Source organism: Petaurus breviceps, unplaced genomic scaffold (assembly GCF_028583685.1).
Source record: "Petaurus breviceps papuanus isolate PSGF00001 unplaced genomic scaffold, PetGlider_PUasm1.0 221, whole genome shotgun sequence".
NCBI lineage: Eukaryota > Metazoa > Chordata > Mammalia > Diprotodontia > Petauridae > Petaurus > Petaurus breviceps.
Genome location: NW_027185877.1, coordinates 12,047,248 through 12,069,221, shown reverse-complemented (window position 1 = coordinate 12,069,221; position 21,974 = coordinate 12,047,248). Strand labels below are relative to the sequence as shown.

Genomic DNA, 21,974 nt, shown 5'->3' with positions numbered 1-21,974 from the left:
CTCTGATGCCTGGAATGTACTCTCTCCTTATTGTCACTTTCTCCTTGAAACCTGTTCTGATGCTCCTAGTTATTAGTGCTCTCTTCCTCATATTACCTTGTATTTGCTTATCTGTATACACCAATCTAAATAATTATATATATATATATAATTGGAGAATATATATATATATATATATATATATAATAGAAATATCCATTCTTTATGGATAAGCCAAACCAATATAATAAAATGACAATACTACATATATTAATTTACATATTCAGTGCCATAGTAATCAAACTAGGATCACTTTATAGAGCTAGAAAAAAACAATAGCAAAATGTATCTGGAGGAAAAAAAGTCAAGAATAGAAAAGGAAATAATAAAAAAAAAGGAAATAAGGGGGCCTAGTAGTACCAGATTTCAAAACATATTACAAAGTTGTAATCATCAAAGGAATGTAGCATTGATTAAAAAATAGTGAGGTTGATTAGTGGAATGGATTAAGTATTTGGTATACAGAAGCAAAGAAACACGTTATTTTATATACCAAAGAGCAAGAATTCGCTATACAACAAAAATTGCTAGATAAACTGGAAAGCAGTATGGTAGAAACTAAGTATAGACCAACATTTTATACCACATACCAAGATAAGCTGCAAATGGACACATGATTTAAACATAAAGGGTGACAAATCTGAACATGGAAGGAATTACCTGTCAGATCTATGGCTAGAAGATGAGTTCAAAAAAGAGATAGAGATGTTGACAGAAAGTAAAATGGGCAGTTTTGATTACATAAAATTAAAAAAATTTGTGCACAAACAAAACCAATTCAGCTAAAATCAGAAAACTGGGGACAAGGGAGGATTCTATGCCCTGAGATTCTCAAATAAAAGTGTCATTTCTAAGATATGTATGGAACTAATTCAAAAGTACAACAATAAGAGTCATTCCCCAATTGATAAATGAGCAAATGATATGAATAGGCAGTTTTCAGAGGAAAAAAATATCCCAGGCATCAATAGTTCATATGAAAAATATGCTAAATCCCTAATAATGAGATAAATGCAAATTAAAACAAACATGAGATTATGCCTCACACCCCTCAGATAGGCAAAAAGGGGAAATGATAAATTCTAGAGGAGCTGTGAGTAAACAGATGGATAAATGCAATGGTGGAACTGTGAACTGGCCCAGACATTCTTGAAAGCAACTTTAGAGTTGTGGCCAAAAAGCTATCAAATTGTGCACAACCTTTGACCCAGCAATGTCGCTACTAGGGCTATACTACAAAGAGAGCAAAAAAAAGAGAAAAAGGTCTCATATGTACAAACATGTTTTTTTTCCAAATGCTTTATTAACTTCTGGTTTTACATCATTCATTTCCGCCAGATTTTGAGTTACAAATTTTCTCCCCGTTTTTCCCCTACCCACCACCCCAAAAATAGCAGTCCCACAGGATAACCCTCCTCCAATGTGCTCTCTCCCATATCTTCTCCCATACCCCCTTTGACTTTTCCAGTAGAGCATGGTGAATCTCTATGGCCCAGTGCCTGTATATCTTATTTCCCAATTACATGTAAAATAGTATTGACAACCATATATATATATATAATGTTTTTTGAACATTTGATTTTAAAAATTGAATTCCAGATTCATTCCCTTCCTCCCTTGTCACCCACCCTTACTGGGAAGATAAGGAATTCAGTATAGTTTTGTGTATATGTAGCTAATGCAAAACATTACCATAGTAGATATATTGTAAAAGAGTGACTATATTTCCTTCCCTCCTATCCCACCTCACCCTTGTTCTATTCTCTACTTTGATACTGTCCCTTTTCAAAAGTGGGTGCTTCCAACTTCCCTTCCCCCAAGCCTGCCCTCCCTTCCATCATCACCTATTTCATCCCCTTCCCCCCTACTCTCCTGTAGGGTGAGATACTCTATTTAGTGTGTATGTCATTCCCTCCCTGAGCCCAATTCAATGAGAATAAGATTGACCCATTCCCTTTTGCCTTCATTTTACTCCATTGTAACCATTTTCCCTTGCCTCTTCTATATGAGATAGTTTGCCCCATTCTGTCTCTCCCCATCTCCTCTCATTATATTCCTCTCCCACCTCTTAATTTCACCTTTTAAGTATCATCCCTTCCTATTAAATTGGTCCTGTGCCCTCTCTCTATGTATACTTGTACATACATATATACACACATTCACATATGTATTCATATGCCCATATGCCCTCATATATATATTTCTATTCCCTTCAACTATTTTCATACTGAGAAAAGTTTCATCAGTTACAATTATCATTTTTTCCATGTAGGAATGTAAATAGTTCAACTTTGATAAGTTCCTTATGATTTCTTTTCCCTGTTTACCTTCTCATGCTTCTCTTGCTTCTTGTATCTGAATGTCAAATTTTCTATTCAACTCTGGTTTTTTCATCAAGAATGCTTGAAAATTCTCTATTCCACTGAATGACCATATTTTCCCCTGAATCATGATATGCAGTTTTGCTGGGTAGGTGATTCTTTGTTTTAATCCCAGCTCCTTTGCCCTCCAGAATGTCATATTCCAAGCCCTTCGATCCCTCAGTGTAGAAGCTGCCAGATCCTGTGTTATCCTGATTGTGTTTCCACAATATTCAAATTGTTTCTTCCTGTCTGCTTGTAATATTCTCTCCTTGATCTGGGAACTCTGGAACTTGGCTATAATATTCCTAGGAGTTTTCTTTTTGGGATCTTTTTCAGGAGGTGATTGGTGGATTCTTTCAACCTCTATTTTGCTCTCTGGTTCTAAACATCAGGGCAGTTTTCCTTGAGAATTTCTTGGAGGATGATTTCTAGGTTCTTTCTTTGGTCGTGGCTTTTGGGTAGTCCAATAATTTTTAAATTATCTCTCCTGGATCTATTTTCCAGGTCAGTGGTTTTTCCAACAAGATATTTCACATTGCTTTCTATTTTTTCATTTGTTTGGATCTGTTTAACAGCATCTTGATTTCTCATAAAGTCACTAGCTTCCATTTGTTCCAGTCTAATTCTGAAGGAATGATTCTCTTCAGTGAGCTTTTGGGATTCTTTTTCCATCTGGCAAATTTGGCTTTTTAAGGCATTCTTCTCCTCATTGCCTTTTTGAGCCTCTTTTGCCATTTGAGTTAGTCTATTTTTTAAAGTGTGATTTTCCTCAGTCAGGCTGTTGACTCTCATTTTGTAATTTTCTTGCATTGTTCTCATTTCTCTTCCCAATTTTTCCTCCACTTTTCTTATCTGCTTCTTAGGTCCTCTATGGCATTTTCCTTTGAAGCTTTTGGTGCAGGCGTTGTGACTTCACTGTCTTCCTCCTGTTTCATGCTTTGATCCTTTTTGTCCCCAAAATAGGAGTCTAATGTTGGATTCCTCTGTTTGCTTTGCTTCCTTTGCCTGGTCATGTTGCCACTCAGTCACTTGACTTTTGGACTTTTTGCCACAGTAGGACTCTGCCACCAGACAGGGGAGCTTCGTTCCAAATGCTGGCGTTTTCTTAGCTGCCAGAGGTATTAGTTGGATGCCCTTTCTGAAGCCTCCACACACTCTGGCAAGCTGGTCACACACCCCAGGACCTCCACCCTAGACTACAATCCAGGTCCAAGCAGGTTAAAGCAAGAACGATTACTCCTCAGACTGGTCACTTGGTCCCCCTATAATGTGCAGGCCAGGAGCTGAAGCTGCCACATGGCGGTGGCTGTGCCGCAGCCCTCAGTGGATTCTCTCTTCAGGGGATAAAGGCCAATGCACTCCCAACTACTGGATCCCAAATTCCACACTGCACTGACCTCTCACTTTGTCCTTAGCATCTATGTGTTGATAATTCTGGAAATGGTCACAGCTGTTGCTCATCTGGAGTCCCTTCAGCCAGTGTCTGGTCAGGCCCACGCTGGGGCTAAAACCTCTAACTCGTGTGGGGGGCTGGGGTCACTGTGCTGGTTACCTGCTGCCAGTGTGCTGAGATGTCCTCAGCAGGAGTTTAGCTTCTCTGTGTCATTTTGTGGGTTCTGTAGCTCCAAAGTTTGTTCTGTGTCCCCTTTTACATGAATTGGAGGAGGTGAGAGCCAGAGCCCCGCAGAAGTGCTGTTTCTACTCCGCCATCTTGACTCCACCCCCAGATCCTGTACAAACCTTTTTAAAGTAACTCTCTTTATGGGAGCAAAGAATTGGAAACTGAGAGGGTGCTCATTGATTGGAGAATAGCCCAACCCTTTGAACCAGTTACACTAACCTCCCTGCTGTTCTCCAAATAAGACACTACATTTCCCAACTCTGAACACTTTCTCTGAATGTCCTCCATGCCTGCAATGCTCTCCCTCCTCATCTCTACCTCATGGCTTCCATGTCTCAGCTAAAATCCCACCTTCAGCAGAAAGTCTTTCCCTTAATTCTAGTGTCTTCCCTCTATTGATTATTATTTATTCTGCATATAGCTTATTTCTACCTATTGTTTATATGTAAGTCTCTTTCATTAGATTGTGAACTCATCAAAGGCAGTGACTGTCTTTTGCACTTCTTGTATCCCAAGTGCTTAACACGGTGATTGGCACACAATATGTTAGTAATAAATTATTGCAGATCTGAATAGTAATCTAATATTCTATCATTGAGACACTAGGGATAGATCAGATCATTAGAATATAAGAAATTGAAATTACAGCTCAATGTGTTAATCTGGATAACATAATAACATTTTTCCCAAATTTGTTTTAGAGTTAAAAATTTATCAACAAGGACCACATTCTGAATATTAAACCAGAATTCTCAGAATTTGTTGATTGCCACTTCAATTTGTGCTTAGTGGCAGTAACAAGTTGATCAGTGTTGGGTTCAGCACATTTTGGATATTAATTTTTGTCATCAACTAAGAAAAAATTCCTGTTGTTTTCTTAAAGGGGGATCTCATCATTTAAAAGAAATAAATATTAGTTGCTTTCACTTTTGTGATACTTCATGTATTCCAACAAATTTGGTGTTGTATTACCATAATAGACCTTAACAATTGTTTTCTCTGTCTACTCTTTTCCAGGAATCCATGTCTTAGCCACTTTTGAAAAAGCTCCCCTTGAGAAAGCATTTAGGAGGCCAAATGCTGACTTCACTACCAACAAGTTCTCAACTCACTTCTGGAATACTCTTAGTCACATGGCTCCAGCAGTGATGTATGACTTTTATCTTCGCCTCACAGGAAGAAAGCCCAGGTGAGAAGATAAATTACTCTGGAAAAAATGTCATTGAGTGTCGAATGCTGAGGAAACTAATTCATGCTGAATAAGTTTGGAACACTTTGTAAGCAGTCTTAAAATGTGAATAAATGAATCAGAGAATATGATATAGAGGAAAGAATACTGAATTTGGAACAAGTGGACTTGGGTTTGACTACAGGATATGAAACATAAGGCTTAAGTTAAGGAAGTCATTCCAGCTCTTCCAGTTTCAGTCTTCTCGTCTATAAAGGGGATTAAACCATCCTATCTGTCTCACAGACTGTGAAAATCAAAAGAGGATTCCTTTGAAGTATATGAAGTTGGTCAGAAAAGTACAAAATATTATATAGAAACAAAGTTTTACTAGTATAATTATCATCTTTATGCTACCAGAAGGGCTTAAATAGGGCTGCCACTTCTGGTGGACCCTTTCTGAAGAATTTTTCTCTGTCATGGTTTAGGTATTGATGGATTAGAATGAGTATAAATAGCAATTATTTTCTGTTCTGGCCAGAAACTCTGAGTATCTTCCCCATCTGTAGGATGGTAAATTGGGCCACCTTTTATCTCAATTCTTACCTAACCCTTAGTCACTAAATGGGCATAGCCTCAAACAAACTGAGATTTCGGAAGGACCTTAATTCAGAAGAGGGCAAGGTAATCCACTGCATCCTGGGTCATCACCAATCATTTTGACCTTTATCTTGCCACTAGAGTCCAGTGACCTAGAGGAGAGGACAAGGCTGATGACACTGCATGGCTCTGCCTTACTCAAATCCAATTCATGTGCAAGTCAGGATATCATGCTCCTGATGTCATTGGTTCTCTTCAAGAACAAAGGATGAATAATTCAGCTACTATACTAGCTCACTTCCTCAAACACAGTACTCCATATCCCATCTCTATGCCTTTTCACTGGCTATTCCTTACATCTGGAATATTCTTCTGCCTGACCTCTTCCTCCTGGTTTCCTTCTAGACTTGGGTCAAAGTCTACCTTAGGCAGAAAGCCTTTCCTGGTGTTCCCCTTATCCTCAGTCATTCAATAAACTTATCCAGTGCGTACTATGCACCAGGCACTATGCTAAGCATTGAGCAAAAGTCAATTCCTGTCATCAAGCAGTTCACAATCTCAAGAAAACTAATATGTACAAATGAGCTATATATGGGATGTATAGGAAATAGTTAAAAGGAGGAAGACATTAGAATCAAGAAGAGTTGGGAAAGGTTTCCTATTTCAATCATGTCTCACTCTTAAAGAATTCATTGAGGTTTTCTTGACAGAAAGACTGAAATGTTTGCCATTTCCTTCTCCAGCTCATTTTACAGATAAGGAAATAGAGGCAAACAGGGTTAAGAGTTTATGGCTATATTTGAACTCAGGAAGATGAGTCTTGCTGACTTCAGGCCCAGCACTGTGCCACATAGCTGCCCAAGATTTCCTGTATAATATAGGATTGCAATTGGAACTTGGAGGAAGCTAGGTTAGTCAGAGGATCAGGATGAGGAAGAAAAGCGTTCCAAGCATGGGAAACAGCCAGAGAAAATGCCCAGAGCCAAGAGATGGAGTGTCATGTTTGTGGAATAGTGAAGAGTCTAATGTTATTGCATGAAAAAGTACATGTCAGAAAAAGGTGTTATAAGACTGGAAAATGGAGAAGGGGAAGGAGCTAGGTTATGAAAGGCTTTGAATGCCAGAGTATTTTTGTATTTGATGTTGGAGCCACTGGAGTTTACTGAGTAGAGGGATGACATGGTCAGATCTGTGCTTTAGGAAAATCACTTTCACATCTGAATGGAAGATAAATTGAAGTGAGGAGAGACTTGAGGCAGGCTGACCCACTAGCAGACTATTGTAATAGTCCAAGTGATGAAGGTCTGTACCTGATTGGTAGCAGTATCAAAGGAGGGAAGAGATATTGCAAAGCTGAAACTGATAGGCCTTGGAAACAGATTGGATATGGGGGGTAATGGGGGAGGCACGTGTAGAAACAGCAAGGAATCAAGGTGAACACCTACAAAGCTGAAAGAATGGTGTTGCCTTCAACAGTAATAGGGAAGTTGGAGGGAAGGGAGAGTTTAATGGGGAAAGAGAATGAGTTGAGTTTTGTATATGTTGAGTTTAGGATGACAAGTGGATATCCAGTTCAAGATATCTAAAAAGCAGTTGGAAATGCAAGATTAAAGGTCAGCACAGAGGTTATGGCAGGATAGATAAGATTTGAGAACCATCAGAAGAAAGATTGTAATTCAATCCAAAGGAGCTAATGAGATGACTAAGTGAAGTAACAGAAAGGGAGAAGAGGGCCCAGGGCAGAGCCATAGGGGACATCTGCAGTAAGTGAGTATGACCTGGATGAATATCCAGCAAAATAAAATAAGGAATGACCTGATAAGTAGAAAGAGAACCAAGAGAGAGTGTTATCAAAAAACCTAAGTGAAGAGTTTCAAAGAGAAAAGAATGATCAATAGTGCCAAAGACTGCAGAGTTTAAGAAGAATGAGGACTGAGGAAAGGTCACTGTATTTGACAATCAAGAGATCTCTTTGATTGAACTTCGGAGGAAAAATTTCAGAGGAATGATATGGTCCTAAGTCAAATCATAAGGGGTTAAGAAGAATAAGAGGAAAGAAAGTGGAAGTACTTATTGTAGATGACCTTTTCAAGGAGTTTGGCCACAAAGGCAGAAGAAATAAAGGATAATAATTAGCAGGAATGAAAGGATCAACTGAGGGTTTTTTTGAGTATGGAGGAGACATGGACATATTTGTAGGCAGTAAGAAATGAGCCAGGAAACCAAGAGAGATTGAAATAATAACAGTGAGGGTGATGGAAAGGGGCAATCCATCAGAGGAGATGGGAAGAAATAGAACCACTTCTGGATCTTAGTAAAGAATAAAGCAACCTCCCCCCCTTATCTCCTCCAACTCTTCACCCTTCTCCTTTTCTCCCCTTACTTTTCTACTTCTCTCCTCTCCCTCCCCACTTCCCCCTCCTCCCCCATTCCCATCTTTTCCTACATTCTTTCTCCTTTCTCCCTTCCCCAGCCTAGATAATGCCATGGTGGAGAAGGAGCCTACCAAGGTGGATATCACAGGGCTGTTCCAGTACATATTCTCCAAAATGGCCATTTACCTGACAGAAGAGCTAACAGCCACCAGTGAAGACTTCTGGAAAATATGAACAAACTGACTAGCTTGAAGTATATAGAAATGAAAGATATTGCAATAAACATAAGTAGAAACCTAAAGGACTTAAATCAGAAATAAGCAGCAATTCAGTCTTATCTGGATCTTTAACTAAAGATATTAAATCTTTATTATTATATTTATATATTTTATATATAAATTATTATATTATATTATTATATTATATTATATAAATATATATTTATAATATATTATATTTATTATTATAAATTAAAGTTAAATAACTTTAACACTTGAACTAAAGAGCAAGCAACAGCTCTTGAGCAGGCAGCTTATAAGTTGGATGCATATTCAAAGAAACTAAAAGCAAAGTACAAGAAGTAAGAAAGGCAATGAAAAAATTCTTTAGCACAAAGACTTTAACTTCAAGAACGTTCTATAATAGCTGAAATAAGTGGGATGAAACATCACTAGGCTTCAGTTCCGAAAAGGGAAGCAGTGCTGCTGATCCAAGAAGAATTACAACTCCCACCTTGGTTAGATGTGTAACTCTGACCACCCATTGATGTTTTCCTAAACCTGTACCCCTTGAAATCTCATCTTATCTTGCGCTTCATTGTGTGCTCTGGACCAAGGCTCAGAAATCAGGATCAACCCCATCTAGAGCAGACATAGATAAGAGGCTAGTCTCCCTACCTCCTCCCTTCTTCCCTTTCCCCTAGGGCCACACCCCCAACCCCTACATAACCAGTTCTTGAAATTAAATAATAAATGATGACTTATGACCCCCCCCAAAAAAAAGAGTAAAGCAATCTCTTTGTGTGAAACTGGTAGAGGAGATAATGACAGTAAACGGCTGAGTGATAAGAGATAAGGAAGAGGGGAGAAAAGGGAGCTCTCAGCAAATGATCTCATTTTTTCCTGTAAAATAAGAAAGGTTCTCAGTTGGGGGAGAGAGGAGGAAAGGAGGGGAGTCCATGAGAAGTTTGAGGAAAGATGAAAAGGTTTGGCAGAACTACTGTGAAGAGAGGGGATAGAGAGTTCCCTAGTTGAGTCTGCATAACATAAATTTGTAGTGGACCCAGTCAGAACAGTTATGTGATTTTGTCCACCTGTGTTCAGCTACATTTGTACTGAAGTGAAAGTGGTAGATGATAAGAGTCATCATTCAAGGCTGAAGCTTGGCAGGGCAAATCAGTGATATGATAAGAGGACCAGGGACTCAAGAGAGCAGTATAGAATTGAATTAGTTCATCAAGAGGTCAAAGAGAGGGAAAAGAAGAGGCTCTGGTTAGTGTAGAGGGAAGGGTTGAGAACTCAGGGATTGAAAATCAAGAGTGTGAATTGCCAGTACTTTCCTTCTGAGATTATTTTCCACATACACTGTATATATCTTGTCCACACAAATTTTTGTATGTCATCTCTCCCATTAGAATGTAAGTTCCCTGTATGGATAAACCATTTTTGCCTTTCTTCATATTTCTAGTACTTGACAATGCTCGGTACATATTAAGTGCTTAATAAATAGTAATTGACTAATTGATAATGGGATTTATCTGTAATATCTTTTACTATGGTTATTCAAATTGCCTTGAAGAAACATTATCTTGAATTCTCCTAACTGCCAAATTATGCCAAATGCCTATACCTTCTAGGTATCATTTGCTTGGTACTTCACCTGGGATTAATGCAGCAAAATTGGTCTGACACCTAGTAAAGGAATGGAAAAAGATCTTCTATTTTAAGACCATCTTATAAGAACTGGTTTACTTAGACTCCATTAATACTAAATGAAGTTGTTACTCCTACAATATGGGTAATTATGCCCATAAACCCTATCCCTTTTTTGATGTATAGCATTATGTGATGTAATAAGGAAAGATGCAATTTTCCCTGGTCTGGATAGAGAATTCTCATTTTTCCTACTAAATTCAAGAATGTGTTGTGAATGTATGCATATATGTATAGAAGTATATGTGTCTATACGTGTTTTTGTATACTTAGTAAAGGTGAAAAGCTTTTTGGTTGCTACCCAAAGAACTGAATAATGGAAAGGAATGAAGAACAAAAAAAAAAGAAATGGGGCTTTAAGAAAATTGAGAATATAATTAACATTTAAAGATTGATTCCAGTTCCTTCAGCTAATGGAGAATAACTGTAGAAATAAGAATGAGTTTTCACAGAAACCCCTAAATATTCTTGAGGATATATTGTTCACAGTAATTTTAGTGTTTTCTTAAAAATAACTTGTTTCTCACAGAGTTGGTTGTCAAGTAGAAATATTTCACAGAAAAGTTGAAAACAGATAAGCAAGTATACAAGATACCATTTAATTTATTTCTGTTTGATCTCTTCTTCAGAATGGCAAAACTCATGAATCGCATGTTGAAAACCATTTCCATGCTGGAATATTTCATCAATCACAGTTGGGAATGGAGTACATGCAATACCGAAATGTTAATGTCTCAGCTGAGTAACGAAGACCAGAAAGTAAGTATTATGTTAAATTTAGTACCTCTTTAATTTAGATGTGAATAATTTAGAATTCATGATGATTTGACCAGAATAAGCTAGTCAGTGTAGAAAGGTTTTGCAAAGCAAATAAATTAACAGTATGAACAAAATTACAGGAAACAAGCTATTGAACACAAACATTGCTGGACATAAAACCATACTAATTGGACCCACTCCTGTCTCTCACCCCCTCTACTGTATTGCAAGAAATAATGAGGGGGGTGGCCAGGTGGCTCAGCAAGTAAGAGCACCAGCCCCAGTGTCGGGATGACCTGGGAATCAAATCTGGGCTCAGATACTTAGCACCACACCCAGAAATAACTGGCCGTGTAACCTTGAACAAGTTACTTAACCCCAATTGCTTTAAAAAAAAAAAAGAAAGAATGAATGAATGAGAAGACCAACCACAATTTCAAAGGACTTATGATGAAACATGCTATACATTTCCAGAGAAAAAGCTGATGGCCACAGAGTGCAGATGGAAACACTTACTTTCTCTTTTTCTAAGTCACATACTCTCAGACTTTAAAGGATACTCAATTTTTAATCTCACACTTGTTCAAAAATCTTTAAATAAAATTTATCCTAATTTATAATTTTAATTTATTTTTAGTTTACAACATTCATTTCCACAAGCTTTTGAATTACAAATTTTCTCCCTGTCTTTCCTATCCACCACCCCAAAACAGCGAACCCACTGAATACTCCCTACCCCAATCTGCTCTCTCCTATACCCTCTCCCATACCTCTCCAACTTTCCAGTAGAGCAAGATGGATTTCCATACCCCAGTGCCTGTGTATCTTATTTCCCAGTTGCATGTAGAAAATAATAATTATAATAATTTTTTTAAACATTTGATCTTAAAACTTCGAATCCTAGATACTTTCCCTTCTTCCCTCATCACCCACCCTTAATTGGAAGATAAGCAATTCAATATAGATTGTATATGTGTAGTTATGCAAAACATTTTCTTCTACTACTCTACATATGTAATGGGCATACTTCCATGTTCAAGGACCTTCAATGGCCTATAAGAAAAATGTCAAATTCCTACATGGAAACACTAAATTGGGTATCTTACCTTATAGGAAAGTAGTGGGGAAGGAGATAAGAGGGAAGATGATAGATGGAACTCACTGATCACCTCTTGGAAAAGATCCCAAAAAGAAAACTCCTGGGAATATTATAGCCAAATTCCAGAGTTCCCAGGTCAAGGAGAAAATACTACAAACAGCCAAGAAGAAACAATTTGAATATTGTGGAAACACAATCAGGATAACACAGGAAAAATGATCATTGCAACTTATGAAACTTTTCTCAGTATGAGGATAGTTGAAGGGAATATATATATATGTACCCATACATATATATGTTTATATAGGAGGGTATATTGCACTCACATATGTGAGTGTGTGTATATATGTATACATAGACAGAGGGCACAGGATCAGTTGAATAGGAAGGGATGATATTTAAAAAGTAAAATTAAGAGTTGAGAAAGGAATATAATTAAAGGAGACAGGGAGAGACAGAATAGGGCAAATTATCTTATATAAGAGAGACAAGCGAAAACTGTTACAATGGAAGGGAAGAGCAGGAAGGCAAAAGGGAATGGGTCAACCTTACTCTCATTGAATTTGGCTTAAGGAGGGAATAATATACACACTCATAGAAGATAAGAATTTAGCTGAGATTTTAAGGAAGCCAAGATGTAGAAATGAGGAGGGAGTATGTTACAGACATAGGGAAAATCCAGTGAAAACTCATTAAGTCAGAAGATGACAAATCTTGTTCAAGGAATAGCAAGGAGACTAGCGTCACTGATTACAGAATGCATGGAAGGGAGTAAGGTGTAAGAAGAGTGGAAAGATAGGAGAGGGCCAAGTTGTAAAGAGCTTTTAATGCTAAACAGATTTTATATTTGATCATAGAAGTGACAGGGAGACATTGGAGCTTATTGAATGGGGGAAGAGGGGAAGTGATATGGCTAGTCAGTATTTTAGAAAGATTGACAACTGAGTGGAGGATGAACTGAAGTGGCGAAAAAAGACACAGGGAGGTGGTGAGGGCCTCCATCATGGCAGTTATTCTATCAGAGAAGGGAGCATATATGAGAGATAAAAAAAATAGAATCGCCAAAACTTGAACTTGACAACTGATTGGATACAGTGAGAGTCAGAAGTCAAAGATGACATCACCTAAGTGGCACTTGGGTGGTAGTGCCCTCAAAAGTAATAGAGAGGGGCGGCTAGGTGGTGCAGTGAGTAAAGCGCCAGCCCTGAAGCCAGGAGGATCTGAGTTCGGTTCTGGCCTCGGAACACTTAACACCCACACAAAAAATACTAGCCGTTTAACCTTGGGCCAGTTACTTAACCCCAATTGCCCTAAAAAAAAAAAAGAGTAATAGAGAAATTCTGCATGGGGAGGGTTAAAGTGGAATGATGAGTTTGGGATACGAGTTTAGGTTGTATACAAGATATCCAGTTTGTGTATATGTAAATACATTTACACAAACACACATATGTATATGTATATATCTGTGCACACATATAGTGAAACTAATAAGCAGTTGGAAGACTACTTCTTACCTCAACTTTTCATTGAGGCTATGGTTGGGTTCTTAATATAAAACAGAAGAGTGAAGTCTGGTATATCAAACTTTGCCCCAGAACACTTATATTTAGAGAATACTAAAATTTTAAACTGAACTTAATGCCTAGTTTCCAAGGATAGTTTAAAAAAGGAAAAGCTACTCAATCATTGCTCAACTATCTATTTAATTTTCAAATTATTGGGGAATAATCTCAATGAAGCCACATCAATTACACACTAAAAATGCTACTTCTGAATAGCTCTTAGAAACTTTTTCCTTCATAATGTTATCCCTGATTTTTTGGCTTCGAGAATAGGTCTAATACCTCTTCACATGACAGCCCTTCAAATTCTTTTTTAAGTAGTATTTTATTTTTTCCAATTATATATAAAGACAAATTTTAACATCCACTTAAAAAAATTTTTGAGTTTCGAATTATCTCCCTTGCTCTCTCCCAGTTTGATAATAGGTAATGTATGCAATTGCATAAAACATATTTCCATATTAGTCATGTTGTGAAAGAAGAAACAAGACAAAAGAAAAGAGCCATGATAAAAATAAAGTGAAAATTGTATGCTTAGATCTGCATGCAGACTATCAGTTCTTTCTCTGGATGTGGATAGCATTTTCCATCATGAGTCCTTTCGAATTGTCTTGGAAGCCCTTCAAATTCTTAAAGATGGCTATTACAAAAGTGAAGAATTTATTGTTGGAAACCATCTAATCCAATTTAAACCCAAAAGGAAATCTCACTCTACCATAACTGACAAGTAGTCATCCAGTCATCCAGCCTTCCAGCCTTTCCCCTAAACATCTCAAAAGGCCTGGGGGGGGGGGGGGGACTACTACCTTCCTTCCAAGGTAATCAGTTCCAATTTTTTTTTACACCTCTAATGTTAGGAACTTTTTCCTAACAAAAACCACTTCATTTAACTTAAAAACTTTTCCCAATTTACCCTCTTAGTCTTTAACCTTTCTTCTCACAGGTCTTAGGAAGTGTTTAAATAACAAATATTTCATGTATTCACTTGGAGCCATCCATTTCTTTATCTTCTTCTAAATTACAGCCTTCCACCATGACCTTTAATCTTTCCTCAAGCAAGAAAAAAACTCTCCACTCTACAAAATTTGGCAATCTCATATATATAAAAGGTTTTCAATGTTGGATTATTACATTACTGCCCAACTACTCAACCTTAGCAATTAAACCACTGTTGTTCCTTTCAGTTATTCAACTTTGATGTGCGTCACTTGAACTGGTTAGAGTACACTGAAAACTACTGCTTGGGAATTAAGAAATACCTACTGAAAGAGGATATGGCTGGGATTCCCGCAGCAAAGCAACATTTAAGAATGTAAGTGTCAACAGTCAATTAACAATAGTTGTTGAACTCCTATCAGTGAGCCACAAAGAACTCAAAATTAAGGCAAAGAGACAAAACAGACACATGAACAATTTATTAAATGATACAGAGTATCTGAAAAATTCAAAATGAGAGGGTTAGTCAATAATTATTAAAGACTTAAAAATAGAAAGAAAATAACTGAACTGATATAGGACAGGATTTGGATATTTAGATATTCCAATCATGTCTCTGTGTTTATTGGTGGCTGAGGAGGCAAAAGGAGAAAAAGCATAGAGGTAATAATATGCAAAACTTGTTTATGGGATAATGACCAAATTAGCCCAGCTAGAGCAAGGAATAAAATTGGAGAACAATGGAAAATATAGTTGAAAAGAAAAGGTTGCAGTCAGATTGTGAAGGGCCTTGAATTAGTTTTGACTTTATTGCTTAGACAAAAGGCCACTGAAAGTTTTTGAGAAGGAGGATAACATATTAACATGATAAAAATATTTTTATGAATATTTGTCTGTCCAAGTTACATACAAAAGATGGAAGAGGAGACAGGATAAAGAGAAGGAAGCCACTTAGTAAGCTATTATTAGTATTGAGATAAGAAGTAATAAGAACATGAAACAAAGTAGTAGCAATAGAATTTGAAGAGGGAAGATATAAGATTATTTATTACAAAGAGAAAACCTATAGACTGCAATAAGTAATTTGGATGTGGGGAGCAAGGAATATAGGAAGAAGCCAAAGTTGACTCCTGAGATTTTAAGCATATTAAGCAAACTTCATATTTCTAAGAGTATATCTGGGAGTTATGCAAAGTTTTTGCTTTTTGAAAAGCGATAAATCTTTTGGGGGGAAGGAAGAAGGCAAGGTAATTGGGGTTAAGGTCATACAGCTAGTTAGCATATGTGTCAAGCAGCTGAGATCGACATTCTACTCACTCTGCCACCTAGCTGCACACGAAGCAATAAATCTAAAGGAAAGTTTCTAGAAGAAATTTCCAGTAGAGCATGAATTCTTTAAAGAAAGGGAGTGGTTTTATTTTTGCCTTTATATCTCCAGAACCTAATATTTAAATGACTTTCTAACATATTTTTACCAATGGAATTAACAGTTTACTCCAAATTCAGCTCAGGTGGAATGCAGAGGCCTTTTTCTACAACAGTATTGCTCTAGATCTGTGCTAAGTATAAAAAGTCTACAGGACTGTAACACTCAAGGCACTACCCTATCTAGGGACAAGTAAGCCCCAGTTCAAAATTTCTCTTCAATTGTTTTTTATGTAAAGAGAGTGAAAAGCAGAATTCTGAGGATCTGATACATAAATCATGGGTTAAGTGCTAACCAAATGCCAAGCAATGTGATAATATCCACAGGTGCTCAAGTGTTCACAAATCAACCTCAGATTTCCTACCTCAGAACATAGTGCTTATTTTCAATTGGTGGGGTAGAGAAAAAAGAGGAAGATGTGTTCCAACATTCCTGTTACTGACTAAGCATCAGTTGGCATCAGGATAGTCAGCATTATTTATGACAACTAATCAAAACCATTCCTAGCTGGCCTACTACTGATATGAAAGCTCAGCCAACCACTGACATTGTTGAAAAGGAGTGTCTTCTTCCCCAGAATATGATGGAGTGTCTCTTCTTCAAATATTATGTACTATATGCACCTGTAATGTACTAACTCATGTGATACTTTTTGGAAGGGGGCATGGTATGAGGGGTGGGGATGGAACCTGGCTTTAATTAGCATGTTTTCATGGGGGAGTAAGCATGCAGTTAGTTAAGTGGAACCGAGCACCAGAGACCTGCCAACTACCTTAACGAAATGGTTGAAAGTGAGGCCGGGATTACACTTTGTTTAGTGCTACTAGCTAGGCCAAATCCAAATTATTGGGGGAGGAAGGGAAGAGGATGAGTGGATGCCAGTGTTTCGGGCACTAGAGAGAATCATATGTGGTCTCTGGTAATGTTAGCAATGTAGGATAGTTTAGGAAATTTAGAAACCACTTGATCCATGCTGGATGATGGAATTCTCAAATTACTTGAATTTCACTACTGATATTCCTATTAGTATTCTTTTCCCTTGGAAATAAATATGCTAGGAAAATACACTTTTATTTTCTTTAGGAGGAGATAAAGGATTAGTTATGAGTCATCTTTTTGGTTCTTTCAAAAGTTCACAATACTTATAGAGTGAACAGAATACTGAGGCTTAACTTGGCTCTGCTGTACTGGGCTACATAAAGCTAGTTATTACCATTTAAGTACATGAAATAAGAAGGTATTCCTAAACCAAAGGCAAAGCTTCAGACCAAGTGCTGATTCTCTGAAAATCAGCTAAAGCTAAATTTAGTAAAGCCTCACCATCCTAAGAAAAATCTTGTTCATAACTATTAGGGGGTCAATGGTACCAAATTCCAGAATATAACCACTTGACAGCACAGTAATTCCATATTACAAACCAGACACATTGATCCTATCATGTTTAAACTACTTCCAGCATGCTATGCACTTTAGAGAGATTAATTTGCTTTTATTACACTTTTAATTAAGAATTTCTTAATCCTGTGTCCCCATTGGCAGGGACACATTGTTTGAAATGCAATCTTATGTACTCTGGGGGCATTCAATAAATACTTCGGCAACTGCTAGATGTAGTTTCATTTTTGTTTAATCACATGTGTGTCTTTCTGTTCCTCAGGCTCAGAAACATTTACTACCTCTTTAACACAGCCCTCTTCCTTATCATCTGGCGCTTTTTCATTGCAAGATCACAGATGGCTCGGAATATCTGGTACTTCGTGGTGAGCCTCTGTTATAAATTCCTTTCCTACTTCAGGGCATCCAGCACCTTCAGGCACTGAGAACAAAGTTTATCCATCTTCTGCTGAGCTCCTTCAACGCAACAAACTGTGGCTATCAAGCATTAGAAATCGTGCAGGAGCTTGTCCTTTTACCTATTACAGGGCATACGTGTAGTCAGATATTCATCTCAACTCCTAACTGTATTTTCTTGATTCATATGTAGTGCTTTATCTTCCAGAGAATGACTAATGAAATAAAACCTCACTGCAATCTCTTAAGCCACAATCATGAACTTTGTTAAAAAAATTATCCTGGAATAATTTTCCAATGCTGTATTTGACATTTATATGTGTGGAACAACTTAACTTCTTTCTCCCTTCTAACTTTCATGTGTTTTTCTGTACTACATTTTGACAATTTTAAAAGCACAAAATTTTAAGAGTTGAAAAATGTGAATTTTTAAGAGCAAGGTTACTCTGTGGCACCCTTCTGGGGATTAAATTTAAAAGTTAAAAATAAAAATGGGCAGAGGGAGCATATTCTCAATTCACTAACAAGTGCTGTAGGAGAAATTAGTTTTTTAACTCTCTCCCCTTTCCTCTCAATGTGATTAATATTTTCACATCTTGGTATAAAAGTTTTTTAACTAGGAAATCAATATTACCAAGAAAAAATACTCAAATGAACATGTTCTTATAGGTTTTAATCAAGACTGACTTTACGTAATTTGGATTTAAACACTACTATTCAAATTCCTTTTAATCACTACTCCCCTGGCAGCTTATTATTTTTTAACTCATTTCCTTAGCCTCTCCTATTATCACCATTGTGCTATCTATAACTACTTTCTCTGTAAATTCTATTTATATTTAAGTCCTGTTCAGCTGTTACTTTAATTAGGGCAAATGGTGGGAGTGGTTTTCAAAGATATGTCTAAAAAATATTTCCCAACTGAAAATTGTTAAGGATTTGAAACTAAATATTTAGTCATAGTTCTTAAGTGAGGAAAAAGGGTGGAGGGAGCAGGCACTTATTCCACACCTGCTAAATTTAAAATATTGCTCTTATTTATGAGTAACCAGAGAGGTCTAGATAACCCAGTGTTAAGTGTACTATGTACAGAGAAAGAGGTTAGAGTCTATAGTAATAAGGGACACTAAACTACCTTTTGGGTATACTGATTAGGATTTTTTTAAGTTTATTGTATTTTTAGGTGGAATGGGAACAAACTAATTTGATCAGGTTAATAATAAATATCAAAACAATTTAAAATTTAAAATACTGTTATATTATCATAGCATGTATCATAGCTCTTCCATCTTTCCTAGTAATCATTACTTGCTAGACTATATTAAACCAGTCACTCCAAAAGCACTGACTAATCATATGATCATAGACTGAGCACGAAGGAACCTTAGAGGTTATCTAACCCAATCCTCTCATTTTAAAGATGAGGAAATTGAGGTCCATATAGTTAGTAACCTGCCTGGTAAGTGGCAAATTTGAGATTCAAATCAAAGTCCTCTGACTCCACACCATTCCTCTTTGGGGTAAAATAAATGAATAGAATAGTTTATTAAGCACTTACTATATGTAAAGCCCTGTGTTAAGCACTGGCGATACAAACAGAAAAGGCCATCCCTAGTCTCAAGAAGCTCACATTCTATTAGAGGAGACAACACATTTGGGATTTAAAATGCAAGTCAGATGGAAAAGTTTTTGTCCTTAGGGTATAGCAGCAAAGAGAATGATAATTCCTCTTTTTCAATGTGATTTCCACTGAAAAAAATGACAGCAATTTTTGGATGTTAAATATATCTGGCAGTGCCGAGGACTTTGTTGGCAACAATGTTCAACAACTAGAAAACAGCAATTATCCAAATAATAGCTAATAGAAGAAAGAATAATTTGGGCAAAATATGGTAATAAAAACAACCTCTCATTTATATTGAAATACTGGGAAAATATGCAACAAGATTAGAGATCTTCTTTGCAAGCCCTAAGAAGTACCATGGAGCCTAACAAATAGCCTAATTCAGAGTTAAGACTTTTATATTCAAGTCTCATCTCTAATATATATTGGACACATGACCCTGGGCAAGTTGCTTAACCTCTATGTCAAAGGCATCTCTCTAAGACTGAAAGTTGCTGAGGTTCCATCTCCTTCAAGAGTTTTCTATACCAAGGAAATCAAAGGTCCAATCCCTGGGCTCCACAAGGGTCCCGTTCTCTTAAGAAAAGGTCAACATTTCCTCCAGTCCTAATTCCAAGGTATTTAATCCAATTTTGGGCCAAAACATCTGGGAAGCAATCTTTGAGTTTCTCAGGTGCTAGCTACAAAAATACACAATAAAAAAATTTTTTTTAAACAAATCAAAATGTTTCACTGGGATGGGGGAAAAAGTTTTAATAAATTACTGGATATGCCTTTTGATTACTATGTTCAGCAATTTCAATAACCTCAGAATCAAATAATCATATTTTTATTTTTGATTAAGAAAAAAATTAAATAAAAATGAGTATTTCCTCCCTTCTTCCAATGATGCGTCTTTATTTTTGCTTAATATTTAGAGAAAAAATACTTTTCAAAAGCTACTCTTAAAAAATAAACATTTTTTCTGGCTTCCTAAAGAATATCTCTATATATGATAGTTTTGGATATTTTATTTATCATTAGTTTCCATTATATGGGTTTCCATCTCTAATCTGCTATATTACAAATTCCTTCAGGGCACAAACATCTAAACAAAACTTCACTTTATCTTTGTTCAGGCTCTCATCTCTCAGCTAGATTATTGTAACAAGCTCCTACTCCTGTCTCCCATTTCTTAATTCTTTCCTCTACAATCCATCCTTTATATATTGTTTCCAAATAACTGTCTTAATTCAAATGTCTCTTTGTGTCACAAAATTTAGTTTCCCATTCAATACAAACTCCTCAGCCTGGTCTGAGTACCTTAGTCTGGTATTCAAGGCCATCAAATATCTGGCTTCAACCTGCCTTTCCACCCTTATCTCACACTACACTCTAGTCTGCTGAGTGTTATCCTTCAAAGTCCACTTCCATTAAACTTTCCTTCCTCTGTTCCTCTTTTCTTCCATCTAAAAATGATCCTTCCCTCCAATTGCTCCTATCATTATTTGACCTCTTCTATGCACTTAATTGTATTCTAATTTGCATAGGTTATTCCTAAATTTCTTTCTGAAAAGCTAGATCTGCCTAATGCCACCACTCTCCCTGACCTGATCTCTGTCACACAAGGATGGTTAGCTTATGGTTTAATTATACCTGGTTCTACTTAGCATGAACTCTTAGCTAGAACTCTTCCACAGCTTACTGATATGGTAGTTATAATCTAAACTTCCTAATGCCCATTAGAAGTGGCCTCCCTGGTTTCTAATTAGGCAAACTTTAGAAAATTTCTTTTGCTACTGATCCATGTTCCCTGACTATTGCTTCAGAGATTAGCTTCTATATTAGGCCTTTGAAAATCTATATAAATAGGGCAGGGAGGTAGTGAAGTGGATAGAGCATTGGCCCTGGAGTCAGGAGAAGCTGAGTTCACATATGGACTTAAGACACTTGACACTAACTGTGTGACCCTGGGCAAGTCACCTGACTGACTCGCAAAAAAAAAAGAAAATCTATATAACTTATGAGTTTTCAACAGCTTTGGGCCGTTGAATAGAGGTCATACCACACAACATATCTGCATTTCCATCCTGTATGCTGCCTCATGGATCTGCAAGTATCCCATCCTTGACTGAATTACTGTTATCCTAAAACATTAGCTTGGTTATGTGAGTATCAATAAACTTAGCTTAAATCTATTCTAGTGTTGTTGTGTTAAAACTTTTTACAAGCAACACTTTTCCTTACTAGATTATGAGTACCTTTTGAGGTGTTCAACTCATTGAAGGGAGAACTTAACAACAGAGGTAGAAATAATGTTCGGATAAGACATGAATCCTGCTCCCAATGATCTAAGTATGCTATGTCACAAAGAGGTAACTATTAAGATGCATTATTAAAGTGCATTAGATAGCAGAGAAGCAGTTTTGGGAGCTGTCAGCTCATAGATGGTAAGGGAATCAGGCAACTAGTTAGAAATCACAATGGACCCTTTGTTAGCTCTAGGTACAGCTGGCACTGATTGACAATTCTCTTGCCTGCAAGCAATTCTGGATTGCAATTCCAGCATGTAGAGGAGAACATGTGATTTTTGGTCACAAGGGGCCAGAGGCCCTTACTGGGTAAAGGCAGGAGCACAAACCAGAAGAACAATAACTCTCTTGGGAGCACACCACCTTAGAATCACCAAAAACTTGCAACC

The 21,974-nt window shown here is 37.0% G+C and overlaps 1 protein-coding gene across 3 annotated transcripts in view; it reads left to right on the top strand.

The window, feature by feature from the left end:
• The window catches only part of FAR2 (fatty acyl-CoA reductase 2), a 189,564-nt gene extending 169,284 nt beyond the window's left edge, over nucleotides 1–20,280 (top strand). For all 3 annotated transcript variants that reach the window (XM_069094892.1, XM_069094891.1, XM_069094890.1), the window contains 4 exons: nucleotides 5,041–5,212; nucleotides 10,727–10,856; nucleotides 14,702–14,829; nucleotides 17,537–20,280. In XM_069094892.1, coding sequence (XP_068950993.1) covers nucleotides 5,041–5,212; nucleotides 10,727–10,856; nucleotides 14,702–14,829; nucleotides 17,537–17,699 — 593 coding nt within the window. In that variant the 3' untranslated portion in view covers nucleotides 17,700–20,280. The remainder of the gene's footprint in view (nucleotides 1–5,040; nucleotides 5,213–10,726; nucleotides 10,857–14,701; nucleotides 14,830–17,536) is intronic.
• The last annotated feature ends 1,694 nt before the right edge of the window (nucleotides 20,281–21,974 follow it).